This window comes from Takifugu rubripes, chromosome 10 (genome assembly GCF_901000725.2).
Source record: "Takifugu rubripes chromosome 10, fTakRub1.2, whole genome shotgun sequence".
Classification (NCBI taxonomy): Eukaryota; Metazoa; Chordata; class Actinopteri; order Tetraodontiformes; family Tetraodontidae; genus Takifugu; species Takifugu rubripes.
Genome location: NC_042294.1, coordinates 11,756,024 through 11,782,800, shown reverse-complemented (window position 1 = coordinate 11,782,800; position 26,777 = coordinate 11,756,024). Strand labels below are relative to the sequence as shown.

General features: G+C 53.6%; 5 protein-coding genes and 2 long non-coding RNA genes across 14 annotated transcripts in view; 6 read left to right on the top strand and 1 right to left on the bottom strand.

Moving 5' to 3' along the window:
* The window catches only part of LOC101066394 (guanine nucleotide-binding protein G(olf) subunit alpha-like), a 5,200-nt gene extending 2,222 nt beyond the window's left edge, over positions 1-2,978 (top strand). Inside the window, exons 6-13 of the mRNA XM_003977214.3 lie at positions 548-645; positions 843-897; positions 968-1,041; positions 1,490-1,548; positions 1,622-1,742; positions 1,827-1,957; positions 2,031-2,098; positions 2,626-2,978. Coding sequence (XP_003977263.2) covers positions 548-645; positions 843-897; positions 968-1,041; positions 1,490-1,548; positions 1,622-1,742; positions 1,827-1,957; positions 2,031-2,098; positions 2,626-2,772 — 753 coding nt within the window. The 3' untranslated portion in view covers positions 2,773-2,978. The remainder of the gene's footprint in view (positions 1-547; positions 646-842; positions 898-967; positions 1,042-1,489; positions 1,549-1,621; positions 1,743-1,826; positions 1,958-2,030; positions 2,099-2,625) is intronic.
* A 715-nt stretch (positions 2,979-3,693) lies between these two features.
* zbtb14 (zinc finger and BTB domain containing 14) lies at positions 3,694-8,574 on the top strand. The gene is given in 10 exon segments (XM_003977215.3): positions 3,694-3,895; positions 4,839-5,042; positions 5,121-5,291; positions 5,371-5,496; positions 5,498-5,614; positions 5,679-5,923; positions 6,311-6,396; positions 6,660-6,799; positions 7,864-7,959; positions 8,049-8,574. Coding segments are annotated over 9 exon segments (1,311 nt in total). The 5' UTR covers positions 3,694-3,895; positions 4,839-4,853; the 3' UTR covers positions 8,190-8,574.
* Positions 8,575-8,684: 110 nt separating this feature from the next.
* Positions 8,685-14,020, bottom strand: arhgap28 (Rho GTPase activating protein 28). 3 transcript variants are annotated; one of them, XM_029842724.1, is made up of 13 exons: positions 12,639-14,020; positions 12,333-12,574; positions 12,146-12,260; positions 11,243-11,490; positions 10,924-11,086; positions 10,640-10,731; positions 10,302-10,376; positions 9,743-10,204; positions 9,458-9,664; positions 9,265-9,384; positions 9,034-9,161; positions 8,930-8,967; positions 8,685-8,864 (listed from the first exon to the last, which is right to left on the bottom strand). In XM_029842724.1, exons 1-13 carry the CDS (start codon positions 12,817-12,819, stop codon positions 8,782-8,784), a joined length of 2,154 nt encoding a protein of 717 aa, XP_029698584.1. In that variant the 5' UTR covers positions 12,820-14,020; the 3' UTR covers positions 8,685-8,781. The 3 variants fall into 3 exon arrangements, with proteins under 3 accessions (XP_029698584.1, XP_029698585.1, XP_029698583.1); XM_029842725.1 differs by having other exon boundaries at positions 9,458-9,825; positions 10,051-10,204; XM_029842723.1 differs by having other exon boundaries at positions 9,458-10,204.
* LOC115251220 (uncharacterized) lies at positions 8,738-9,742 on the top strand. Of its 4 annotated transcripts, none has more exons than XR_003889789.1 (4): positions 8,738-8,879; positions 8,955-9,111; positions 9,211-9,499; positions 9,608-9,742. It is a non-coding gene; the product is annotated as an uncharacterized lncRNA (long non-coding RNA). The 4 variants fall into 4 exon arrangements; XR_003889787.1 differs by having other exon boundaries at positions 8,743-8,879; positions 8,955-9,210; positions 9,298-9,499; XR_003889788.1 differs by having other exon boundaries at positions 8,750-8,879; positions 8,955-9,210; positions 9,370-9,499.
* On the top strand, positions 11,487-14,660 carry LOC115251219 (uncharacterized). Its single transcript, XR_003889785.1, has 5 exons — positions 11,487-11,645; positions 12,036-12,633; positions 12,716-12,784; positions 13,243-13,345; positions 14,601-14,660. It is a non-coding gene; the product is annotated as an uncharacterized lncRNA (long non-coding RNA).
* A 1,800-nt stretch (positions 14,661-16,460) lies between these two features.
* LOC101078505 (lethal(3)malignant brain tumor-like protein 4) lies at positions 16,461-23,386 on the top strand. Of its 2 annotated transcripts, none has more exons than XM_029842743.1 (18): positions 16,461-16,533; positions 17,281-17,326; positions 17,515-17,600; positions 18,175-18,279; positions 18,625-18,760; positions 19,379-19,470; positions 19,732-19,874; positions 19,951-20,027; positions 20,101-20,186; positions 20,533-20,643; positions 20,711-20,825; positions 20,915-21,014; positions 21,111-21,239; positions 21,343-21,414; positions 21,507-21,580; positions 21,662-21,831; positions 21,907-21,969; positions 22,042-23,386. In XM_029842743.1, exons 2-18 carry the CDS (start codon positions 17,299-17,301, stop codon positions 22,264-22,266), a joined length of 1,812 nt encoding a protein of 603 aa, XP_029698603.1. In that variant the 5' UTR covers positions 16,461-16,533; positions 17,281-17,298; the 3' UTR covers positions 22,267-23,386. The 2 variants fall into 2 exon arrangements, with proteins under 2 accessions (XP_029698603.1, XP_029698602.1); XM_029842742.1 differs by having other exon boundaries at positions 21,340-21,414.
* A 391-nt stretch (positions 23,387-23,777) lies between these two features.
* On the top strand, positions 23,778-26,757 carry LOC105418751 (transmembrane protein 200C-like). 2 transcript variants are annotated; one of them, XM_029842758.1, is made up of 4 exons: positions 23,778-24,254; positions 24,359-24,566; positions 24,651-24,760; positions 25,122-26,757. In XM_029842758.1, the coding sequence occupies exons 1-4, from the start codon at positions 24,154-24,156 to the stop codon at positions 25,942-25,944; spliced, it is 1,242 nt and encodes a 413-aa protein (XP_029698618.1). In that variant the 5' UTR covers positions 23,778-24,153; the 3' UTR covers positions 25,945-26,757. The 2 variants fall into 2 exon arrangements, with proteins under 2 accessions (XP_029698618.1, XP_029698617.1); XM_029842757.1 differs by having other exon boundaries at positions 24,356-24,566.
* Positions 26,758-26,777: the final 20 nt, after the last annotated feature.

Sequence of the window (26,777 nt, the reverse complement as noted above, 5' to 3'; positions counted from 1 at the left end):
AGCAGGTCTTTAACATACCTGGAGAGCTCTTAAGCAGGTTGTTTGTTTTAATAACACTAATGACCTGATGTAACAAGTTACATGGGACCCAGTCCTCACAGGACCACCTTCACGCATGTGTGTGTGCGCCTGTGCCTCCGCTGGTGTGTGTTCCACCTGAGACCTCATTATTCAAACATCTTACATCTCTTGAGGACAAAGAAAGACAAAACAAGTGTCTTCCTGTGTTGCCTCAGAACAGCGTTTCTTCTGTCGCTGCTCCTGATTGGTCAGCAGGGTTCACCGCTGGCGTACCTGTCCACCCACTCAAATGTCCTGACAGCGTGATGTGTGTCGCTCAGGTGATTATGGGCTGTCACCTGAGGTCACAGTGACGCCACGGCTGCTATTGCTAGCTGAAGCTAACTGAAATCCTGCGTCGACCGCTAAAGTCTGTGTTCTGTGAAGGTTTCCGGGTGTGAATGTTGGTCTTCGGTGGTCTGCAGAGTTTCACTTGATGCCTGACAGACTCTGACATCACTTCCTGTTGCCTCCCGCCCTCTTGCAGGAGTTCTTTGAGCATGCTCAGAAGCTGTGGGAGGACGATGGCATCAAGGCGTGTTTTGAACGCTCAAATGAATATCAGCTGATCGACTGTGCTAAGTAGTAAGACACACACACCTGAATGAATGAGGGTGGGGGGGGAACAGGTGATTTCCTGGATGATGTCATCATTCTGGGACTGATGCTTCCTTCCTGAGTTATTCTAGATTCTGTGTGTGTGTGTGTGTGTGTGTGTGTGTGCGCGCGCGCGTGCGCGTGTGTGCGTGTGTGCGTGCGTGCGTGTGTGTGTGTGTTCTCAGCTTCATGGACAGGTTGGACTCAGTGAGGAGGACAGATTACACACCTACTGACCAGGTATGAAACTGTCCAATCACCTGTGAGTGTTTGCTAGCTAAAGCGTCTCCGCCTCGTTTCCCTCCCGCAGGATTTGCTGCGTTGCCGAGTCTTGACCTCGGGAATTTTTGAGACGAGGTTTCAGGTGGACAAGGTCAACTTCCAGTGAGTCTTGCTCCACCTCTCTCACCTCTCTCCTCGCTGGTTGGAAAAGACATGAAGGCTAAAACATGATTCTGACCACTTTTTTCTGACACGCGTCTGTCCGTGTCTGTCCGTGTCTGTCTGTCTGTCTGTGTCTGTGTCTGTCTGTCTGTGTCTGTCCGTGTCTGTCCGTCTGTCTGTCTGTGTCTGTCTGTGTCTGTCCGTGTCTGTCTGTCTGTGTCTGCCTGTCTGTGTCTGTCTGTCTGTGTCTGTCCGTCTGTCTGTCCGTGTCCGTCTGTCTGTCTGTGTCCGTCTGTCTGTCTGTGTCCGTCTGTGTCTGTCCGTCTGTCTGTCTGTCTGTCTGTGTCTGTCCGTGTCTGTCTGTGTCTGTCCGTCTGTCTGTGTCTGTCTGTGTCTGTCTGTCTGTCTGTGTCTGTCGTCTGTCTGTCTGTCTGTGTGTGTCTGGCAGCATGTTTGATGTTGGAGGACAGAGAGATGAACGCAGGAAGTGGATTCAGTGTTTTAATGGTGAGACAAATGGTGACAATCGTTGTACATCTCGTGGTTCACCATTGGTTGATTGGTGTGTGTTTGTGTTGAGATGTGACAGCCATCATCTTTGTAGCAGCCAGCAGCAGCTACAACATGGTGATCAGAGAAGACAACTCCACCAATCGGCTGCGGGAGTCTCTGGACCTCTTCAGATCCATTTGGACCAACAGGTGCACCACAGAACCTCTGCCCTCATCATTGGTACTTGAGGCTGCTGCTGTGCGCCTGTAACCCCGTCTGCTGGTTGGCTGCAGGTTTCTGAAGACCATCTCGGTGATCTTGTTCTTGAACAAACAGGATGTTCTTGCTGACAAAATTCTGGCAGGAAAATCCAAACTTGAGGATTATTTTCCTGAATACAACAACTACCAAGTTCCTACTGAAGGTAGAGAAAGAAAAATTATTTTAAAAAAAAACATTTGAGAATACACAGAAGAAAAACGTGTGTGTGTGTTCAGCTGTTCCAGATGCTGATGAAGACCCTCGAGTGACCAGGGCCAAGTTCTTCATCAGAGATGAGTTTCTGGTATAAAACTACTTCTTGAGATTGGACACCTGTGTCTTGCTTCCCTTTGCTCACACCTGTGTCTTGCTTCCCTTTGCTCTCACCTGTGTCTTGCTTCCCTGTGCTCTCACCTGTGTCTTGCTTCCCTGTGCTCTCACCTGTGTCTTGCTTCCCTTTGCTCTCACCTGTGTCTTGCTTCCCTGTGCTCTCACCTGTGTCTTGCTTCCCTTTGCTCTCACCTGTGTCTTGCTTTCCTTTGCTCTCACCTGTGTCTTGCTTCCCTTTGCTCTCACCTGTGTCTTGCACCTGTGTCTTGCATCCCTTTGCTCTCACCTGTCTTGCTTCCCTGTGCTCTCACCTGTGTCTTGCATCCCTTTGCTCTCACCTGTCTTGCTTCCCTGTGCTCTCACCTGTGTCTTGCTTCCCTTTGCTCTCACCTGTGTCTTGCTTCCCTTTGCTCTCACCTGTGTCTTGCTTCCCTGTGCTCTCACCTGTGTCTTGCTTCCCTTTGCTCACACCTGTGTCTCTCTGACCCGTCTGTGTCTCAGAGGATCAGCACAGCGAGCGGCGATGGGAAGCACTACTGCTACCCTCACTTCACCTGTGCCGTGGACACTGAAAACATTCGCCGTGTCTTCAACGACTGCCGTGACATCATCCAGCGAATGCACCTGAGACAGTACGAGCTGCTGTGATTGATCAGCTAATCTAATATCTGATTGGTGGTAATATCTCACTCATTGATCGTTGTGTAGCTGAATAAAAGAGGAAAATGTCTTTAACATCTTTTCTTGCTCACCCGTTTCCATGGACGCAGGGATTTGTGGGTATTGTAGTTTTGCAACAGATGGCGGAAGATGTTTTTTGTGTGGGTCCTGTGAGGTGGGTTTTAGAAAGAGAATCTGTCCCTCAGGCTTCATATTTCATCTGTTTTTACTCCGATAGGTTCTGGTCCTGAGCTTAATGCAGGTTATTTCATATTTAATCCCTTTTTACCCACCAATATCCACAGTACACTTACACCTCCTCAGATTTGCCATTTCATGCTCTCGAACCTCTTTGTTATTAACGTTTTGTTCACATTACATCTGGATTGTGTGTCCAGAAACACCCAAGAACATCCCATCATGAGCGTTGCAGCCTCTGGTCTGCCGGGCCTCCCTAATGTGAGCACTAACCCCAACCCTGAGCCCCAATGTTGGATGGGTGGACACATTCTGCTGGATTTAACTGAACAGAACCTTAAATGAAATAATAAGCTGGTGCTGTGGATTTAAAGCTGCTGTTCAATATTAAAAGTGATTCTGTGCTGGTTCTGGTGACAGTTTAAGGAAGATGAGTGGAAACATAAATGTCACTGAGGCGTCCTCTCTGGAGATTAATAATCCCGACTAAACTATTTTGGTTGGTTTCGCTACATTTCCTAGATTTATTGAGGTTTCTCTTAAATGAAAGGGAGGTGCGCCAGTATAGTGTCTCCAGAATAAATAAAGGGAAACGCCACAGTTGCAGAAGGTTCGGACAGAACTGGGTCGGGCGGTCCGGTCGTGGACCCGCGGCTCGTTCTCGGGTCTTTCGGGTGTCGGGAAGGCCCGGTCCCCGCCGCGCATGCGTTCCAGCCAGTGATCCATCACGCCCACAGAGGATCTTTGGCCCGCTGCCTGCGTGCCCCTGCAGTGTGTGCGTGCTGGCGCAAAGCGCGGCCTTCCGCTCTGTGCTCGTGCTCAGCAACAACAACAACAACCAGACAAAGTGGTTCCCGGCTCCCCGCGCGCCGGCACACCGTGACGAACACACTCGTATCGGGCTGCTGTGAAGGTAAGACCGCGCACCTCCGGCGCCGCGCTCCCCTCGACGCGAGCTCGGGCCGACGTTTCCGCGGGGATGCCTGCGCGCTCTCGAGCCGCTCATGGCCGCACGAGCCCTTCTCGCTCGTGTCGCCGAGGCCGCGGCGCCGCCGCCGCTCGCGTGCCTGCGTGTGTCCCGGGGACGGCGGTGCTGAGCCCACCGACGGCGATGGCGGGCATTTGGTGGAGAGCAGTTTGAGGACGAGCGCCATTTTAGCGGAGCGGAAGGCCAGATTCCGCCATTTACACGAACATTGTTGCCCCCGAACCTACGGTTCTGCCCCCGCGTTGCACCCCTGACACTTGTCACGCGCGAAAAAAAAAAGCCCACAGGGCGACGATGACCGACGAAAAAGTGACGGAAGTTCGGGAGAAAGCACGAACTAATGTGTGATTAGCTAACGCGAGCTAACGCTGGCCTGAGTTTAACCGCCGTTCTGTTGTTGTTGTTATCCGGGTTTCGGTTAAAGCTGGTGGATCCGGACCGTCTGGAGGGTAAATGTGGAGTTCGGCCGCCGCCGCCAGCCCCGCTGCCTCCCCTCCCGAACCCGAACATTAGCGTGGACTCGCAACCGGACGGAACATGTTCCGAAGAACCGCGGCGTTTCGGCGCCTTGCTAACAGCTAACGGGTCCGTGCCTCGCCAGCTAGCGCCACAGCCCGCGTGCACACGCGCGCATGTCCGCGGCAGAGGTGCATGAACTGTTGGGTGGGTTTACGGAAGAATCCGGTGTCATTCTAATAAAGTGTCCTCGGCCCGGAAACTTTGTGGCGCCTTTTTAAACAGTTCTTATTCACCTCAGCTTCACACCTTTGCACTAACCAGTGGAAACCACGTGACGACCCCGCTCGACCATAGTAACCACAAAGTTAAATAAATGGTGTCGCCAGTAGCTCTGTGTCGTTCTGCGTAGACCCATCGACTGCAGATGGCGGAGACGGTGAAGTACGTGGACAACGAGCACAAGAGCATCTTCCTGAAGCTGCTGAACGAGCAGCGTCTGGAGGGCGAGCACTGCGACATCGCCGTGGTCGTGGAGGACGTCAAGTTCCGCGCCCACCGCTGCGTGCTCGCCGCCTGCTCCAACTACTTCAAGAAGCTCTTCAAGAAGCACGAGGTGCTCGCCTGCGGGATGACTGCCCACCTGCGGGGACTCTGCCCGCCCACCTCACCTGTCTCGCCGTTGCCTCCTCAGGTCGACAACTCGTCCGTGATCGAGATCGACTTCATCCGCTCGGACATTTTCGAGGAGGTGCTGAACTACATGTACACGGCCAAAATCTCAGTCAAGAAGAAAGACGTCAACCTGATGATGTCGTCGGGACAGATCCTCGGCATCCGCTTCCTCGACAAGCTCTGCTCGCAGGTATCGACCGCACCTGTCCTCCGGGGACCGCCCGCGCTTCGCTTTCGGGCGCCGTTTTCACGCCTTGGTGTCGCCGCAGAAACGGGACGTTTCGCCGGAGGACAAAGACAAGTTTCCTTACGACATCGTCAAGATGGCGCTGCCGCCGGAAGCGCAGCTGGCGGCCGACGCAGAGGTGCTCGGCGATCACGGCGACGCCGCCCCCCCCCGCGGACGACCTCGTCGAGGCGTCGGCGAATCAGGTGCTGGATAAGTCGCCCAGCGCGGCGCTGCACGTCCAGGAGGCCATCCTGAAAGAGCTGACCAACGAGGACGTGCACAAGGTAGGAGCTGAAATGGCCCCGCCTCCTCCCCGTGATGTTTCAGTGGTGACTCTCACCTGCGCAGGTAACCTGCTACGACCAAGACGTGGTGGCCGAGATGGAGGCGGAGCCAAAGGAGCTCGGGCAGGAGCACCACACCACGCAGACCCTGGCGTTCGCAGACAGCATGGGGGAGGTGAAGGACGAGCACCCGCCCAGTTGGTCCACGGCCACGGCCGACATGAAGTTCGAATACCTGCTGTACGGACACCGAGAGCAGCTCGCCTGCCAGGTGTGTGGGAAGACCTTCCCGGACGAGAGTAGGCTCGCGTACGTACACAGGTCAACCACACAACCTGTCTGATAACACACCTGGATTGACCTGTCTGTCTGCACACCTGACATCCACCTGCACACCTGACCATCCACCTGCTCACCTGACCATCCACCTGCCCATCCACCTGCACACCTGACCATCCACCTGCACACCTGACCATCCACCTGCACACCTGACCATCCACCTGCCCATCCACCTGCACACCTGACCATCCACCTGCACACCTGACCATCCACCTGCCCATCCACCTGCACACCTGACCATTCACCTGCACACCTGACCATTCACCTGCCCATCCACCTGCACACCTGCCCATCCACCTGCACACCTGCCCATTCACCTGACAACGAAGGGTGAACTTTCCCATGTGTGACTTTCAGGAAGCACGAGAAGCTCCACTCAGCTGAGCGGCCGTTCGCCTGTGAGATCTGCAACAAAGCTTTCACCACCCACGCCCACCTGAAAGGTAAACTCCTGCGTTAGCTTAGCCCACGCCCACCTGAAAGGTAAACTCCTGCGTTAGCTTAGCCCACGCCCACCTGAAAGGTAAACTCCTGCGTTAGCTTAGCCGGCGCCCGCTAACGCCTGCGTCCATCTTAATAGGCTAACAGGCTAATAGGCTAAGTGTGTTCTCCATGGGCAAAATAACAGCAACAGGTTAAAGGAGGCCCGGGAGCAGAGTCACAACTGACACCCCAAAGTCTGATCAAATGATCACCTGTGTTTCAGAACACCTGAAGATCCACACAGGCTTCAAGCCCTACAGGTGTGACGTTTGTGGGAAGTCCTTCATTCGTGCTCCTGACCTGAAAAAACATGAACGAGTTCACAGCAACGAAAGACCGTTCGCCTGCCAAATGTGTGACAAGGTGGGCTCCTGTGTCTCACCTGTCTGTCTGTGTCTCACCTGTCTGTCTGTGTCTCACCTGTCTGTCTGTGTCTCACCTGACTGTCTGTGTCTCACCCGTCTGACTGACTGTGTCTCACCCGTCTGACTGACTGTGTCTCGACTGACTGACTCTCACCTGACTGACTGACTGACTGACTGACTGACTGTGTCTCACCTGTCTGACTGTCTGTGTCTCACCTGACTGACTGACTGACTGACTGTGTCTCACCTGTCTGACTGACTGACTGTGTCTCACCCGTTTGACTGACTGTGTCTCGTCAGACTGACTGACTGTGTCTCGTCTGACTGACTGACTGTGTCTCGTCTGACTGACTGACTGACTGTGTCTCACCTGTCTGACTGACTGTGTCTCACCTGTTTGACTGACTGTGTCTCACCTGTCTGACTGACTGTGTCTCACCTGTTTGACTGACTGTGTCTCACCTGTCTGACTGACTGTGTCTCACCTGTTTGACTGACTGTGTCTCACCTGTCTGACTGACTGTGTCTCACCCGTTTGACTGACTGTGTCTCACCCGTTTGACTGACTGTGTCTCACCTGTCTGACTGACTGTGTCTCGTCTGACTGACTGACTGTGTCTCGTCTGACTGACTGACTGTGTCTCACCTGTCTGACTGACTGTGTCTCACCTGTCTGACTGTGTCTCACCTGTCTGACTGTGTCTCACCCGTTTGACTGACTGTGTCTCACCTGTCTGACTGACTGTGTCTCACCCCTTTGACTGACTGTGTCTCACCCGTTTGACTGACTGTGTCTCACCTGTCTGACTGACTGTGTCTCGTCTGACTGACTGACTGTGTCTCACCCGTTTGACTGACTGTGTCTCACCCGTTTGACTGACTGTGTCTCGTCTGACTGACTGACTGTGTCTCACCCGTTTGACTGACTGTGTCTCACCCGTTTGACTGACTGTGTCTCGTCTGACTGACTGACTGTGTCTCACCTGTCTGACTGTCTGTGTCTCACCTGTCTGACTGACTGTGTCTCACCTGTCTGATTGACTGTGTCTCACCTGTGTGCAGGCGTTTAAACACAAGTCTCACCTGAAGGACCACGAGAGGAGACACAGAGGAGAGAAACCCTTTGTCTGTCGATCGTGCACCAAGGCCTTCGCCAAGGTAACGGCTGTTGCTAGGAGCCGCGGCTCGTGTGCCGCCTGTGCTCGTGTGCCGCCTGTGCTCAGCTCTCCGTCCACCTGTGCTTTCAGGCTTCGGATCTGAAGCGTCATGAGAACAACATGCACAGCGAGAGGAAGCAGCTGAACACGCTCCAGAGCGACACAGAGGCGCTGCAGGCGGCTGCCATGGCTGCAGAGGAGCAACACCTGGACTCCATCAGCTGCTCCTAACATTTGGACTGGGCCCTTCTCAACATCTGGATCCCGGATCGGCCTTTGATAGCAATAATTGATCAGTCGGTCGGGGTCAGGTGGTGACGAGCTCCGCAGGCGGGTCCGGATGGTTCTGATGGGCGTCAGTGCAACATTCTCACTGTGTCTTTTTTAACGAGCAGCCCCCCCGAACCTGTCGTGAGTGACGCTGGACTGATGACGTTATCATCACGGATTACATGATCATGTTAAACATGTCGACGCGTGTGTGTAATTGTCTCTGACAAGGTCAAAGGAATCTGAGTGTGAATCTTAGAAACGCTGTTTTTTTGTTTTTTTTCTTTAAATAAAAGTGTTGTTCTGTTCAGTTTCATGAGCAGAGCTGCCCCCATTTTCTACACTACATGTTTCCTATTATTGAGAGTTAAAGGCTGCACGCACGCGCACACGCACACCCCGATGAAGGCTGGTGGAGCTCTGCAGCGGTGTAGTTACCGACCGTGACCAGCAGGTGGAGACCAAACACAAGTTTATTCACGTGAATCATGTAAAAACAGCTTTACGACACTGCCCCGTCCTGAAGGCGTCACCACGGCAACGCATCCCCGCGTCAGGGTTTTATCAGCCAATCGCAGTGAGGATTCACTCTGTACACCTCCAGCAGGACACAGTCCGGATGGAGACGGCGCTCGGCTGGCGGAGACGCAGGTGTTACACGCTTCTCTTACACGATGATGGCGAACAAGGTAAAGACTTACTGATGTTTCCTCCAACTTCGTACAGGTTCTGCAGAGGACTGTCCAACGAGAGGAGAGGTCTGATCAACACGTCCTCCCAGCCATCAATCAATCGCCGTGGTTACCTGTTGTCGCACTCGAATCGACAGGTGACGTCCCTGGCGCGCATCTGTCCGTCAAGCTGTATCGCCATGGAGACCTTGGTGTGTAGGGGGGCGTGGACTCTGATCACCCCTTCACAGAGTTCCGTGATCTGGACACAGGTGCATGAAGAACCTTTATCACCTGTCTGTATTCAGCAGGTAAGAGTGGGAGTCACCTGTCTGCCTCAGCCGACAGGGTCACCGCCGACTCACCTGGTTCAGGTCGTTCTTGCTCTTCCTCGTCAGCAGCCTTCTGGTCTTGCTCAGGATCAGCTGTTTCTGATGGGATGCCTGGTTCATGTGTCTCACCTGTGACAGCAGGAAGTTGGGCACCTGCGCAACCGGAGCAGACAGGAAGTCAACGTCGGGCACCACGACCACATCGGGTCTGCGTGGTCACGTTTACCGCCCACAGCAGGTCCTGGTGCGTGACCATCAGCCGGACGAGGTAAGCTCCGCCCACCGCCTGGTCCATCTCCTGCTGCCGCGCGGCCTCGTTGGGGGGGCGGCGGCAGGAGAACAGGTTGGGGGACATGACCATGGACACGTTCCACAGGGACATCTTGTTCTGGTCCTGATGAAAAACCACCTGACGCAGGAAGACCAGCAGGGCCTGGAACCGCAGAAGCACGTCCGTAACCATAGAAACCGCTGATGATGTCACTGCCGGACCGGGAGGACGTGGACTTACTCTGAGTGTTTCTCTGTGAGCTTCAGGAAGCAGCAACATCAGGAGCTGCAGAGCCTGAACCTGGTGCACCACAGAGGAGATACCTGACACACACACACACACGCACGCACGCACACACACAACACGCACGCACACACACACACAACACACACACACACACACACACACACACACACACACACACACACACACAACACGCACGCACGCACACACACACACACACACACAGAGCAGTTTACATCTAAGGCAGTGGCAGGTGCGTGCGTGTGTGTGTGTGTGTGTGTGTGTGTGTGTGTGTGTGTGAGTACCTAGCACAGAGTGGTAGGTTGACAGGTGTGTGTGTGTCAGCAGGGGTGTCGGCAGCTCTCTGATGAACAGCTTCAGCAGACCTGCAGCATCAACCAGTCTGACTGCTGACCAGTCAAAGCCTCCACAGCACCTGTCCAACTCCCTCCTCAGGAACTGAGCAGAAAATGGGGTTACACACACACACACACACACACACACACACACACACACCTGATACACTGAAATAGACAGATATTTAAACCAAGGTTACCTTTAGCCGAGCAGCTGAACCTGGAACTCTGAGAATCCCTTCAGTCTGCAAACTGTTCTCTAAGATCCACAACAACTAAGCACACACACACACACACACACGCACACACACACACACACACACACACACACCACACACACACACACACACACACACACACACGCACACACACACACACACACACACACACAGAATCAGTCGCTGGTGTCTCATTACAGCAACTGATGTAATTTAAACAAGAATACAGCTGTTAGCTTTATGTTATGTGATATTCTAGGAATTTTCAGCTGCTAGCAGAAGGTGGCTCCAATAGTCACTCAGTCCGTCGGATTTTTCACCTTCTGGAAGACAACAGGAACTTTTATTCCAGGAAAGTTCTTCCTGTCGTTCTCCAGCAGTGAGTTCAGAGGAACACCAAACACACCGGTGTCTGAGGAATGCAAACACGGAACACGTTTATGAGGCAATTATTCCAACTTTAGCCAGTTTCTGAGTGTTACAGTCATTTTAAAAGTGGAATTTAGCTTAAAATAAAACATTCATTTATCTTTATTCCCGAAGGAATAATTCCGTGCATCACCGGAGTCGGACTGTGGATTCAGGTTTAGAACATCAAACGCACCTCGGGTCCTGGTGCAGCGGGAGCGGGTGCGTTTGGTTTGAACACCCAGAGTCTGCAGGAAGGTGGAGAGCTCGATGTGACAGATGAAGCCGAGGGAGGTGAGGTCATGTGGCGACAGGTCCTCCGCCCAGGTGAGACCCTGAGCTGGTGACACCAGCCCAAACTGCAGGTGAGAGTGGTGATGATGATGAAGATGATGGTGATGATGATGATGGTGGCTGATATAATGCAACTTTCAACGCACACTCTTACAAACCTGAGGTGTGTTCGCGTCAGCCTTGGATAAACACTGGTTACAGTTTCTTACTAACAGACTCACCGGCAGGTCGTCCCTGTCGTCTCCATGGAAACGCAGGCAGTCCCAACACGTCCCGCGCTGTTTGTGCTCGGCCACGCCCTCGGAGTACGGATACTCTCGCAGGAGCCAATCAGCTGCTCTCGGGGTGGAGGCAGGTGTGACGGGAGCACGTGAAGAGTGGGTGCTTGTTTCTGAGGGTGGGTGTTGGGGGGGAGGAGCATCCTCGCCACGCTGATCATGTGACCGGAATGTCGGGAGCGTGGGGCGAACTGCAGAGACGGAGAAAGAAAACATCCCTGAATAACCACCAATGATAGGGCCAGGAGGCGTGGCCTGTCTGGACAGACAGGTGTGTAACAGGCAGGTGTGTCACAGGCAGGTGTGTCACAGACAGGTGTGTCACAGGCAGGTGTGTCACAGGCAGGTGTGTAACAGGCAGGTGTGTCACAGACAGGTGTGTCACAGGCAGGTGTGTCACAGGCAGGTGTGTAACAGGCAGGTGTGTCACAGGAAGGTGTGTCACAGACAGGTGTGTCACAGGCAGGTGTGTCACAGGCAGGTGTGTAACAGGCAGGTGTGTCACAGGAAGGTGTGTCACAGGCAGGTGTGTAACAGGAAGGTGTGTCACAGACAGGTGTGTCACAGACAGGTGTGTCACAGGCAGGTGTGTCACAGGCAGGTGTGTAACAGACAGGTGTGTCACAGGCAGGTGTGTCACAGACAGGTGTGTCACAGGCAGGTGTGTAACAGACAGGTGTGTCACAGGCAGGTGTGTCACAGGCAGGTGTGTAACACACAGGCGTGTAACAGACAGGTGTGTAACAACAGGCGTGTAACAGACAGGTGTGTAACAACAGGTGTGTCACAGACAGGTGTGTCACATGCAGGAGTGTAACAACAGGCAGACAAGTGATTCACCACCACCTGTGTGAGCGTTGCGGCGAATAGTTTTGGTGGTGACGCTGTATGGGCGCGGAGGTGACTCAGCGCCCTGAGAGGAAGGGGCGGGGCATCTGTCCGCCGTGTCGTCAGGCTGGAGCTGCTCAGAAGAACAAACCATTTCCACCTTGATTCATCTTTGATAAACGATTAAGGTGTTAACAGAACCGACGGCTTGTCTCTGCGTCCAGGTGGGCGGGGCCATCTCCATGAAGATGTCCCGCACGTCTCTGATTGGCTGCCTGCTCCTGCTCTTCAGGGTCTCGCTGTAGTTGTGCAGCCTCTTCTTCACTGTGGCGGTTTGTTGGCGCGTCAGCGTCGACAGCAGCACCTCTGCTGCCAGGGGCGTGGCCTCATCTGTTACTAAGGAGGATAGCCCCGCCTCTGTAAGCCACGCCTCCTCCAGCTCCACTTCTGGAAGATAAAGAGGGATGAGAGAAGAAGACAGAAAGAGGACGTCTGTCTGTTCTCAGGTTACCATCCATGCTCTTCCTCTCTGTTTCATCCTCTTCCTCCCCCTCCGCTTCTTCCTCAATGCTCCTCACTTCTCTCCAGAGGGTTTCCATGGTGACGGAGCAGGGGTCAGAGGACCGTGTGGATGGGTTTGGTGGCCGGCTGGAGGAGGTAGGTAGACACGCGATGTGTGAAGATGACAACATCCTGCAGAAAGAGATCAAATACTGACCATAAAAATCCAGGTTTTTGTTATTTTAGTCACTTTTACATTTGAAAAAAAACTTTTGTAAAGTTTAGATTCTGGCTGGAGTCCACAGATCTGCGTGTTCCAGGCCACTGAGGCTGGAATAACACAGATGTCATGTGACCTCGGGCATGACTACACACAGAACATCAAAGCCAAATTAAGAAATTAAGTCAAACGTCTAAAATCTTTTAAATATTGCAGCGAATATTAGTGATCGCGTTTAAAAGGAAATCAGTTCCTTTTATTGATCTTGGTGTGTGTGTGTGTGTGTGTGTGTGTGTGTGTGTGTGTGTGTGTGTGTGTGTGCGCGTGTGTGTGTGTGTGTGTGTGTGTGTGTGTGTGTGTTGTTGGGTCCATGCTCTAATGGTTTGGTTCCCAGGGGAGGTGAGAGTGTGGTCTGCAGGACCATTAGGAGGAAATGGACGCGTCTAACAGAAGCATTTCCACCCCTCGGCCAGGACGAGGTTCCTTCTGCATTGATGGTAAATTTAACACAGTTAAAGTTAGTTGTGACCAGTTAGTTGTGACCAGTCAGTTGTGACCAGTTAGTTGTGACCAGTCAGTTGTGACCAGTCAGTTGTGACCAGTTAGTTGTGACCAGTTAGTTGTGACCAGTTAGTTGTGACCAGTTAGTTGTGACCAGTCGGTTGTGGCCTCGGACCACTTTAAACCACGTTAGAACATGCTTCAGATCCTTCACTTTCAGTCCAAACTCTGTTGGATCTGGTTCTGGGCCTCTGTAAAGCTCCTACAGACTATTGTTTTGTTGTAACAAATGCTACATGAAGTTGAATCGAATTGGTTCCAGATTCTAAAAGCTCCAGTTTGACTTTCATGGTTGATCCGACTGACCAGGTGTCCGGTCGCTGGTCCGGAGCGCCGGAGAATTCCCGTTACTCTGGACCAGGATGAGTATAGAATTATATATGATGTCTGCCGCTCCACCCTGGGTCCAGATCAGAGACTGGAGCCAAGGTGGACCTGTCTCAGGACCTGTCTCAGGACCTGGTTCAGGACACAGGTCCTGAGACAGGTCCTGACTTCTCATGACATCATCTATATGTTATCATTAGGTCATCAAAAGATTTGCTTTTAAACGCCAAAGGAAAGAGAAGAGACTCACCTCTGATTTGTCCGGCAGCTGTTGTCGGTATGGAGACGGGGGAGAGGAGGAGTGGGAGGGGCCACACGAGTGGGGGGGGGGTTCCCAGTTTAGGCGAGCAGCTGGACTCCCACTGAAACTGGAAGTGCTGGGAAATAAAACCCCTTCAGCTCCATCAGCTGTTCCTCCTCCAGACAGGAATCCATCAGTGGTTAGCTCAGATTAGTTTAGCTTAGGCTAACTTAGCATAACAACAAACATGCAGCAGAAGGACACAGCGAATGTGAACGTTGGTTTGTGGTCAGTGGAGCAGATCAAAGATCCAGATTAGCAGCTGAGGGTCCAGAAGATGGCATCGTGATCCTGCTGAAATGTGTCTGAAACCATTTATATCACAACAAATGGACATGTTAAAATAGTTTCTAGCAGTAATTCTAGTGAATTCTTATAGCGGGCTGGACTATTGTCATTCTTTATTATCAGGGTGTCCAAACATCCAGCTGATCCAAAATGCTGCAGCCAGAGTTCTGACAGGTATTGACCACAGAGGTCACATGACTCCTGTCCTGGCGTCTCTTCGTTGGCTGCCCGTTAAATTTAGAATCATTTTTAAAACCCTTCTTTTGACCTACCAGGTCCTCAGAGGCCTAGCTCCATCCTACCTGGAGGAGCTAGTGACACCTGACCAGCCCAATAGACCGCTCCGCTCTCAGAATGCTGGTCTACTGGTGGTCCCCAGAGTCTCTAATGGGGGGCCGAGCATTTAGCTACCAGGCCCCCCTGCTATGGAACAAGCTCCCTGTCCAGGCCCCCTGCTATGGAACCAGCTCCCTGTCCAGGCCCTCCTGCTATGGAACCAGCTCCCTGTCCAGGCCCCCTGCTATGGAACGAGCTCCCTGTCCAGGCCCCCCTGCTATGGAACCAGCTCCCTGTCCAGGCCCCCCTGCTGTGGAACCAGCTCCCTGTCCAAACCCCCTGCTATGGAACCAGCTCCCTGTCCAAACCCCCTGCTATGGAACCAGCTCCCTGTCCAAACCCCCTGCTATGGAACCAGCTCCCTGTCCAGGCCCCCTGCTATGGAACCAGCTCCCTGTCCAAACCCCCTGCTATGGAACCAGCTCCCTGTCCAGGCCCCCCTGCTATGGAACCAGCTCCCTGTCCAGGCCCCCTGCTATGGAACCAGCTCCCTGTCCAAACCCCCTGCTATGGAACCAGCTCCCTGTCCAGGCCCCCCTGCTATGGAACCAGCTCCCTGTCCAGGCCCCCCTGCTATGGAACGAGCTCCCTGTCCAGGCCCCCCTGCTATGGAACCAGCTCCCTGTCCAGGCCCCCCTGCTATGGAACCAGCTCCCTGTCCAAACCCCCTGCTATGGAACCAGCTCCCTGTCCAGGCCCCCCTGCTATGGAACCAGCTCCCTGTCCAGGCCCCCTGCTATGGAACGAGCTCCCTGTCCAGGCCCCCCTGCTATGGAACCAGCTCCCTGTCCAGGCCCCCCTGCTATGGAACCAGCTCCCTGTCCAAACCCCCTGCTATGGAACCAGCTCCCTGTCCAGGCCCCCCTGCTATGGAACCAGCTCCCTGTCCAGGTACGGGAGGCTGACTCCATCGCTACTTTAAGATCAGGCTTAAAACCTCCTCTTTGATGAAGCTGATAGTCAGTAATTCTGTAGTTATTATCCTAGACATAATGATCATACTTAGAGGGTCGTCTAATCATTAGGTTAACATCTTAGTTCTGCTGCTAGAGATGACCAGGATCACCTGATCACCAGGATCACCTGATCACCAGGATGCTGGAACCCTTCTGGGTCCTGGCTGGTCCTCTTCTTCTCTACTCATCTTGTTGATCAGTGTTGGTGTTGTTGTTTTCCTGTGTAGTTTTTTCTGCTTCTCTCCTCCTCCCCCCCATCTCTCTGTATCCATCTACAGGCTGACCTGCTGACCTCTGACCCCCGACCTCACTGACCCGCTCAGCTATTATACTAACAGCTTGTGGTAAATGTATTACATGATCTCTGCCTATTCTCTCCTCTACCTGTCCTCCCCCCTCTCCTCTCGCTCTACCCAGCCCCCCCATCAGCAGGAGGGTCCCCCTACATGAGCCTGGTCCTGCTCCAGGTTTCTTCCTGTTAAACGGCAGTTTCTCCTGCCACCGTTGCTTGTTGGGGGTCAGGCCCTGGGATTCTGGAAAGCGCCTAGAAACAATTCTGATTGTAAAAGACGCTATATAAATAAAGAAGATTTGAGTTGATTTGATTCCAAAACTCTTTTTCTTTAATTTCAGACTGTCATATTGTGTCAAACAAAAAGTGACAACTCATGAAATCTCATGTTGCCTCCAGGGCAGCCATCTTGGTACAGTGCTGCTCGCTCCTTTAATGCATTACAGCTGTATTGTATTATTACAATTATAGTCATCAAGAAATAAAGAAAGAAAGAAAGCAAGAAAGAAAGAAAATCCATATCGCCCTCCCCTTCTCGCTCCCCGCTCTGCGCATGCGCGCTGCTCCTCAGTATTTCCGTGTTTTGTGTGTCGATGTGAGGAGCCAGGCGGATCACCAGAGAGGGTAAGTCCGGCCGAAACGCTCGGTTCCGGGCGCGTTGGCGCCCCCGTCTCCTCCTCCTTCTCTCCGCGGTCCTCGGGCTCCCGTCTGCGGGGCTCTGCTGCCGCTGGAGCCGCGTTTGAGAGCCAGAGGCCGGTGGAAAGAAGTGTGGATCACCGGCGGGTTTGATCTGTGTTTGTTGTTCCTGATGCTCATTTCCGCTCAGACTTTCACAATAAGAGCCCGGACTCTTCCGTGAGCTGAACTGGTGATTTGGAGCAGGGATGTTGGAGAAAAGTCCCTTTTTAAGTGATTGACCAGCATTTAATTAGTCCTCATCAACCTGAAGAAGGTTCTGAGCTGAGGGGCCAAACGAGGTCTCCACGTTTCTAATCTACAGACACATTATTGATCTTTATTCTGGACCATTGCGCGTGTTCTCTGTTTCTCTCTCACGGACTCACGCACGCGTATGATTAGTGTTGATGACAGGATTCATGTTTTGTTCGACTCCATTTTGTTGACTTTGCAAATGTTTTTGAGATTAATCTCCCAGCTCTGCCCCCCCCCCCCCTCCATTATGAAGCCACATTTGTTATTGTCATATCGTGTAGTGAAGAGGAAGATAATGATGAAGATAATGATGAAGATAATGATGAAGATAATGATGACGATGAGGATGAAAGTTATCAATAATCTCATATATCCTGGGGCGAACTCAGAGAACTGGGTTATATCTGTGCCGTAAATATTCTTTTTACTTTTTGAAAGGAAAAGGAACCAAGAAAGATGAAGAACAAAGTCAGCAGCAGTCAAGGTAACACACACACACACACACACATTCATACATAAACACACACACAAAATAATGATTAGCTACAGCATTGACAAAACTACTGACATCTTAGTAGATTGATTAAGTCCTGTTCGTGTGTGTGTGTGTGTGCGTGTGTGTGTGTGTGTGTGATTGTGTGTGTGTGTGATTGTGTGATTGTGTGTTCTCAGGGACTGTAAAGAAGCGATCTTGGTCCTGGCAGCAGTATTTGAATGAACAAAAAGCAGAAGCTGCTCCTGTTTCACTATTTACACAGGTAACTCACACGTGACTCCTGAAACACTGTGAATGTTGAATGTTCTGGTTCTTCTGGACCATGTGACCTCTCTCTCCCCTCCTCTCTCTCTCTCCCCTCCTCTCTCTCTCTCCCCTCCTCTCTCTCTCTACCCTCTCTCCTCTCTCTCTCTCTCTCCCTCCTCTCTCTCTCTCCTCTCTCCCCTCCTCTCTCTCTCACCTCTCTCTCTCTCTCTCCCCTCCTCTCTCTCCTCTCTCTCTCACCTCTCTCTCTCTCCCCTCTCTCTCTCTCTCTCCTCTCTCTCTCCCTCTCTCTCCCTCCTCTCTCTCCTCTCTCTCTCCTCCTCCTCTCTCCCTCCTCTCTCTCTCTCCCCTCCTCTCTCTCCCCTCTCTCTCTCCCCTCTCTCTCTCCCCTCCTCTCTCCCTCCTCTCTCTCTCTCTCTCTCTCACCTCTCTCTCTCCCCTCCTCTCTCTCTCCTCTCTCTCTCCCCTCCTCTCTCCCTCCTCTCTCTCTCTCCCCTCCTCTCTCTCCCCTCTCTCTCTCCCCTCTCTCTCTCTCTCTCTCCCTATCTCTTGTTTACCTGTCTGTCCATCAGTTCCAGTCTTTCCCCACTAGGAGAGCTGGTTTTAAAGTGGGCATGAAGCTGGAGGGTATTGACCCACTGCACCCGTCCATGTTCTGTGTGCTGACTGTGGCAGAGGTAACACTCACTCACACACACACACACACACACTCACACTCACACTCACACGCACACACACTCACACACACACACACTCACACGCACACACACACACACACACACACACACTCACACACACGCACTCACTCACACACACACACACACACACACACACTCACACACACACACACTCACACACACACACACACACACACACACACTCACACACACTCTCACACACACTCACACACACACACACACACACTCACACACACTCTCACACACCCTCACACACACACACACTCACACACACACACACACACACGCCTGTACTTGTCAGCCTCTCATCTCTCTCTCTGCCAGGCGATTGGCTGCCGGCTCCGTCTTCATATCGATGGCTACTCTGAGTGCTATGACTTCTGGGTAAACGCTGACTCAACAGAAATTCGACCAGCAGGCTGGTGTAAAGAGCACAATCACAAGCTTCACCCACCCAAAGGTAGGAGTCAGCGGCCCCGCTTCTGTCCATCACACATTTTCCATCATTCCTGAGATAAGAGTGACAGGAAACTCTGAAGGCCGTTGATCATGGTGATCTAATCTAGCGCCTGACTGTAATTACAACTGTAATTACACCTGTGAAGAGCCTTGGCTGCAGGCTGGACTGGTGGGATTCAGGGGTATCAGGTGGGATTCAGGGGTATCAGGTGGGATTCAGGGGTATCAGGTGGGATTCAGGGGTATCAGGTGGGATTCAGGGGTATCAGGAGGTCTGTCAGGATAGTTTGGAAGATGGAACCCTTCCTGTGTGATTCTGTCTACGCTGATGTTTGCTAACCATTAGCCTCATCTTAGCTTGGCTGCTCTGGGCTGAGGCGGCTGTGGTGCAGAAACATGAGCGACAGGTTTCTGGCACCCGATTGGTTGAAACTGTTGATTTTTGGTGACGCTGTGTAAAAAGGTTGGACTACAGGGACCAGGAGGCCTGCTGGGTTTCAGCTCTCGTTAAATACTGAAGTGCTGCACGGTGAATGGAGCTGTCCTCTTCTGTTGCTGCCTGTCTGTCCGCCTGTCTGTCCGCCTGTCTGTCTGACTGAATGTCTGCCTACTGTTGCAGGTCAGGATCCCTCAGATTTTGATTGGACAGCTTATCTGGACTCCTCTGGCTCTCAGGCTGCTCCTCCGTCTCTCTTCACCTCCCATTCTGCAGTAAGTGTTCAGCTGACCATGTTCAGCCTGTGTGTGGATTCATGACCCACCTGTCTCCCTCTCTGTCTGTCCGTCTGCCTGTCTGTCTGCCTGTCTGCCTGTCCGTCTGCCTGTCTGTCTGTCTGTCTGCCTGTCTGTCTGCCTGTCTGTCTGCCTGCCTGTCTGTCTGCCTGTCTGTCTGCCTGTCTGTCTGTCTGTCTGTCTGCCTGTCTGTCTGCCTGTCTGTCTGCCTGTCTGTCTGCCTGTCTGTCTGCCTCACAGAGCTGTGAGTTTCAGGTGGGGATGAAATTAGAGGCGGTTGATAAGAAGAACCCCGGGCTCGTCTGTGTTGCCTCGGTAACCGATGTGATCGACGGCCGCTTCCTGGTTCACTTCGACAACTGGGATGACACGTATGACTACTGGTGAGACAGACAGGCAGCTGATCTGCTCGGTGATCTGGTGCGTCGATCGTCACCGTTTACATTGTTGGTCTGTCAGGTGTGACAGCAGCAGTCCCTACATTCATCCTGTGGGCTGGTGCGAGGAGCAGGGACGACCTCTGACCTCTCCACAGGGTACGTACGCGCACGTGTGCACGGATTCTGCCACGTCTTGGGATCCTCGGGATCGACAGCACTTGTTTTGCAGGTCATCCAAACCCAGAGAACTTCTTGTGGGAGGAATATCTCCAGGAAACCGGGTCCTCTGCTGCTCCCAGTTCAGCCTTTAAACCGGTAAGGATACTAGGAGCTGGGGGGGGGGGGGGGTATTATTAAATACTCCGGTCTGGGTCTGATGTTAGCCTTGATAACTGTCTGTGGATCCTGAGATTCTTTCTTCTGGTCCAGAACTTTGTTTGAGCATCAGAGGTGCCGGTTTCTCTGGTTTCTTTCTTCATTTTCGCGGGACTCTCAACATCTGCTACCCTGTCTTCTGATGTACTGACCTGGAGCCGAGCCCGTCCTCCTGAGGAGTCGGACCTCCTCTGGAGCTTCTGGTCTCCCGTCTGCTCCAGGATGGAGTTCTGCTTCCTCCCGGGTGGCTCATCCTCTGATCGGTGTCCTTTCCTCTGTCCAACAGAGACCTTCTCATGGGTTCCAGGTGAACCAGAAGCTGGAGGCAGTTGACAGAAGGAACCCCATGTTGATCCGAGTCGCCACAGTAACGGCTATAGAAGACTTCAGGGTGAAGGTACAGCGAGAGTCCGCCTGTGTCGATGGTTGTGGGGTGTGTTGTCAACAGGTGTGTTTACCTGCAGATTCATTACGACGGCTGGTCACAGCAGTTTGACGTCTGGTGTGACAGTGACATCAGTGACCTTCACCCTTTTGGCTGGTGTCAACGCACAGGACACCCCCTGGAACCCCCCCCAGGTGTGACTGACAGTGTAGAGGGAGGTGGGGAGGGTGCACACACCTGGGCAGGTGGCGCTAACGCTGAGCTGTTCCTGTATCTGAAACAGATTCCTCCCCTGTGTCCTCCCCCTCCCAGGGTGTGTGTCCCACCCATGGCTGCAGAGGAGTGGGCCATATAAAGGGCGCCAGGTACACCGGCCACCACAGGTACGAGCCGTCTCGCTGTCCCGGCGTCACCGAGTGGCGTCACCGTTGTTATTGGCTCACAGCCCTTTCCCCACCTGTGTGTCGGCTCTGACCCAGTGCCTTCGGCTGCCCGTACTCCGACATCAACATGCGGAAGGAGGTGGTGCTCCCCGATAGGCTGGGAGGGGAGCGAGTCATTACGCTTGTTCCTGTCACCGTGTGTTCCCATGGCAACCAGCCAGACAGGTAAGCGGTCGTTAGAGTTGTATTTTGAGCCCGTCGTGGTGTTGGCGTGTTCGGAGCTGTGTAGCGTGTCGTCCTGAACGCCGCGTGCGTCCCTCTGAAGCAGCTACGACATGAAGGCGGAGAGCCGACACCAGCCCCTGATGCTCTCGGTAGGGAAGAGAAGACTTTCAGACAGGTGGGACACCTGCAGACGCTCCCTCGGGGGCCACGAGCAGCTGCTGTGGGAGACGTAGGTTAGTCACCTGCTCACTTCTTCACTCCCTTCAGGTTGAGCCAGCCCAGCAAATTCCTCCGTGTGAAACAGGAAGAGGAGGAGCTGGAGGTGACAGCCATTAATCCAGGTACAGCAGATGGTCCTCCTGGTCCCCCTGGAAGCCCGGGGGGCTGATTGTTGATCTCTGGCTGGTCTTTCTGCCCCTCAGCGCCAGCAGAGACCAGTCTGCAGGCCGCCCTCCACCAGTCCATCTTTCTGTCGGCCATGTCGGCCCAGCCAGGACGGGACCTGTCCCTCTGCTGGGAACAGCACCGTAAGCTGCTGCCAGGCGTTGCTAGGGAGACGGCAGAGACCGTCCAACACTGGAGCGTCCAGCAGGTGAGTCGGACTGTTTGGACCGGCATGTAGGTCAGACCCCTCTGACCTCCCCCTCTGTGACCCCCCCCCCTCTAGGTGGCGGAATTTGTCGAGTCACTTCCTGGTTGCGAGGAGCAGTCGAAGCAGTTTAGAGATGAAGTAAGACGGCCGTCCCAGGACGTTGTTCTCAGGCTCGTCCGCTGACTGACCTCTCTCTCTCTCTCTGTCCAGCAAATTGATGGGCGGGCTTTTCTCCTTCTCACCCAACGGGACATCGTCAGAATCATGTCAATCAAACTCGGCCCCGCCCTCAAGATTTATAACTCTATTTTGATGTTCAAACATGCCAAGGACAGGGGCCCGGCGTGTGCTCAGGACAGCGGCCAGGTACATGATCAGGACCGGAGCCAATCAGACGGAGCGATCAGGAACCAGTTCCACGCAGGTGACACCTGACTGGTGCCGCTCGCGTCTGCGTGGGTTCAACCGTCTGTGACATGTGACTTAAGCCCCTCCCACTTTCCGCCGCGTCCCCGTCAGCTGTCCGTGTGTTTCTCAGGTGTTTTTGTTAGCTTCTTGGTCATGTGATGCCATCAACGCTCTAAGATCCAGGTGATGCCCTGAAACCAACCAAAGAAAAACTTTCCCCCCCCCAACCGGATTCTGCCGTGGTTTGAACTCACGGCGGAATCTCTGATGCACGGCCCGTCAACTGCAGCGGTCGCCATGGCAACACGGCTCCAATCGGAAGGACGACGGCCAGCTTGAGGGACTCTGATGTTCAGGAGCAGAAGTACCAACAGAACCTCTACCTCCAGTACGGTGGACCGCCTGCACTGTCCTGTCCATCGTCTGACCCGTACAGCCGATCCAAACTTGCTGTCAGGGCGAATGTTGCCGTGGTGACCACTGATCGCCTCACTTTGTGTGATGTCACCACAGCTTTTTTCAGACCTGTTACTGTTTTGCTTTTTAGGCCGATTTTGATTTGTTTCTTTCCATTTTACGCGTTTTAATAATCATCAGCTCACTGATAACGGTGCCGCTCCGGTGGTAGCGAGTGCTGGTTGTCAGGGGTAACGGGTCAGATGCTCTGCGTGGCCCCACCGGAGCTCACGAGGAATGTAACCAGCACAGGCAGAAACAGGAAGCGCGTGATGACATCACACTAAAGCCCCTCCCTTCTCAGGTGTGTCTTTTTTACCTGCTCTTCTCGGACCTGTTCTGCTGCTCCTTTCTACACATTTTTGGATCCACTCTGATTTGGATCCCAGTTTATACGAGCTTGTTTCTAGAGATGTATTTATATATTTGTATTCCTGCTGACCTCCACACGACCCCGCCCCCCTGGTGATGTCACCAGTGGGTAATTAAAGTGAGCTGCATCCTCTGGTGGTGACCAAACTTCCATGTGGTGCCCCCCCCCCCCCCCCCCCCCCCCCCCCGGTGCTGCTAGATCTCCGTCCCGTCCTCTGAACCCTGCTGTGTCTGCACAACCTGCACTGGTTGTTTGTTTTTTTTGAAGAATTGACACAAAATATGAATAATATGAAGACAATAAATGTTCTGTTTGCAATCTTTATTTAAAAAAAATGGGTTTGAGTGTAAATCCAGAACCAGGAGCTGCTGGTTCCAACACCCCCACGTGCCTGCTGACCTTTAGCTCAGCCTAGAGGTCAAGCCTCAGGTCACCGTCCACGCGGTGCGGCCCAACGGTTCTGAAAGATTTAGAACCGCAACGGGGACGAACCCCAGGACGAGTCAACAGACACCGCTGCGCTCTTCTGTTGCCTAGCAACAGCCAGGTCTCCGGGACACAGCAGCGAAGGCAGAAGCACCGCCGTCCGTCGGGCGGGCGGGGGTGATGTCTGTCGGTCCGTCCCGCTCCGTCCCGACGGTGGGAGGAGCCGAAATTCTGCAGAGGAGCCGGGACCCTTGTTGAGAGGAGGACACGAGGAGGACATGCTGAGGACACGAGGACACGAGGAGGACGGCGGGGCTCCACGTGCGTGAGAACAAGCTGCTTTTATCACTCTGCGTCCGAACATGAACCAGCCTGTTGAGCTGTTTCTGGATCTACGTTTGATGCTCTGCGGCGTCGATCGAACCCAACCGGTCACGTGAGCGCTGAGCGTTTCTCCGACGTGCTCGTGCGGCGCGTGTCGGCTGCAGTGCGCGTCCACCGCTGTCGGCGCCAGTAGAACCGAGCACTGACCGGACAGACACGTCCAGCCCGGCGAGATCGTTTAGGAGCCCGCGTGCGTTCGAGGCTCGGCCCCCTCAGGTGAGCGCGTGCAGGCTGGGGGGGGGGCAGGCGCAGGCTCCGCCCTGCTGAGACAGGTGATGATCGCTACAGGGGGTCTGCTGCGGATCACCGCGCGGCGCCAGGACTCGCTGCCCAAAACACGCAAAGCGCATAAGAGCAAGAAGAGCAAACAGAAAAGGTGAACACACACACACACACACACACACACACACCTGAACCACACCTGACACGAGCGCGAAGCTGGCACCTGTCGCGTGACGTCAAGTCCGGTTCTCTCAGCAGGACCGAGGTGGTGGTGGTAAAGGGGAAGCTGAAGCTAATTTCGGTCTCCGGTCTGGTGGCTTCACTGGGGTTCTTGGTCCTGCTGGTTGGCATGGTGATGGCAGCACTTGGGTACTGGCCTCGAGATGGGCCGTTCTTCAAGACTCCAGCCCACGAGGGCGCCGCCGCGGACTCCGCGGGCTCCACTGCAGAAACGGCTGGACCACAGGTGGGAAGCAGACGGAACCTGTGCGGAGGTCGTGATGGACGGAACCATCGTCATAAAACCAATTTCCTGTTGATTGACGTTCAGAAACGAGAGGCTGCGTCACAACCTGAGGAAGGCGGTGGGCGGAGCCACGGAGGCGTCAATGGAACTGGTCAGCAGCACCACTCGGGCTTCCTGAAGGACCTCCTCTACAGGTAACCACACCTGTCCTCAAATCCGTTTTAAATACACGCGACCTTTGCTGGTGTCGAAGGTCAAACTCCCCCTGACCTGCTCCTGCTGGAGCTCCTGTCGGTGGTTCTAATGGTCTGTGGACCAACTGGGATGTCTGTGACTCTCCTGCTGGAGGTTGGTGGGTGACCCCAACCCTAGAGCATCTCTGCTGACCCGGTTCCAGGCTCTGAGGTCAGAGGTGCTCGCGACTGCGCAGTCGTCCGTGGCAACAATGATTTTAGAGTGAATGAATCAGATTTGGCCGTTTTTCTGCTGATGAGATCTTTGATTTGAGGGGGGGTGTTGGAGGTGTTTCAGAAGCTCTGCTCCCTCTTCCTGCAGGTATCTCCACTCTGACAGGCTGAAGGTCTGGGGGCCCCTCATCATGGGCGTCGGCATTTTCCTCTTCATCTGTGGAAACGCCGTTCTGCACGAGAACCGCGACAAGAAGACGAAAGTGATCAACCTGAGGGACATTTACTCCACCGTCATTGACCTTCAGCGGGGCCACAAGCCCAGCAGCCCTTCAGCCGGCCCCCTCAACGGCCTCGTCAACTACGTCCAGTCCAAAAGCCTGGAGTCCAAAAGCCGGCACTGCCCCCCCTTCCTGATGAACAGGGGGGAGGGAGGGGGGGGAGGGGGGCCTGGCAGCAGCAAAGGAGGTGCAGCAGGAGTCACCAGTATTTACAGGCCTCCTGCTCCCGCCCCCCCACCCTCCGCCCTCGACCTCAGCCCCGGTCCCTCCTCGCTCTGCTGGACCTCCATGTTCACCTTTCCTCCGTGTCCCACCCGATCTCCTGCCCCCTGGAGGCGGCCTTCCGCTCGGGAAGGAGTTGTTTGGGGAGGAGACACAAATGGAAGAGCGGGGAAGGAAGGAGATGTGGATGGGAGTGGGGGAGGGGGGGCTCACATGGAGGAGGTGACCTTCTGCCCGTCACCACCTCGCTGCTCCTCAGCCCTCAGACCCTCCGGGACCTCGTGCAGCTTTTCCAGCCTCCACCTGGAGGCCCCCGGAGGCTCCCGGGCCCTCCTTCTCTCCTCCCCCTTCGCCCCCCCTGGCTCCTCCCCCACTCCCGACAGGAGGTGCAGCCTCCCCATCATCACGTGCTGCCACCATAACTCCTGTGAGATGCAGTCGTCCCACCACATGACGTCACATCTGTAGGGACGATGGGACGTCCAGGGGACGAATGTCCTGAAGCCATTGGGGGTCTTCTGAGCAGACTTTAACGTTGGTTTTATACTAAACTTTTGTCTCCGTCTGAAAGTCGAGCGTTTCTTTTTTTTTTTAACCATCTCAAACAGGAAATATTCCAGGACAAAAAGCCAAGAATTCCAGGGTGGGTCACATGATCCCATCATTACCCACGATGCAGCTGCAGCCCTGGAGGTCGTGCAGGTGGAGCCTGGGATCACAAGCTGTGGTGGCCGGTCAGTGGGGCGACGAGGGTGATGATGATGGTGATGATGAAGCTCACGTGTCTCTGGGCGTTTTATCCTCAATCAGTTTATGTGATTTAGTCAAACTGACAACACGAGCTGATCATTTTCACATTTTATCACACCAAGAACATCAGGTTAAATGTAATCAGATTACATGTAATCAGAATATTGAGGTTCTTTTTTGAATGAACAGACATAACTGTGACTCTTCTGATCACTGGCACCCAGGTCTGAAGCAAAGTTTCACATTTTCATAGAGAAACGCAACAACATGATCAAAGATCACATCTTTTCTACTGATTCTCCAAACAAACCTCATGACAATAACGAGCGTCTCATATTTAGCATTAGCATCTTAGCATAAAAAGCCCACAATCATAGTCTGGAAGCTCCGACGTGTTTGTATTGGGAAAATGTTGGAAAGCGTTTGAGCCTGGAAGGTTTAAATCTGTCTTCCACCAAGCAGCACAACCGTCCGATCGTTTCTGAGCGAGTTGTTTACTCCTAAATTTGAATAAAGCACATCCTGGCAGGACCTGTTGTCAAAGTTTCCCT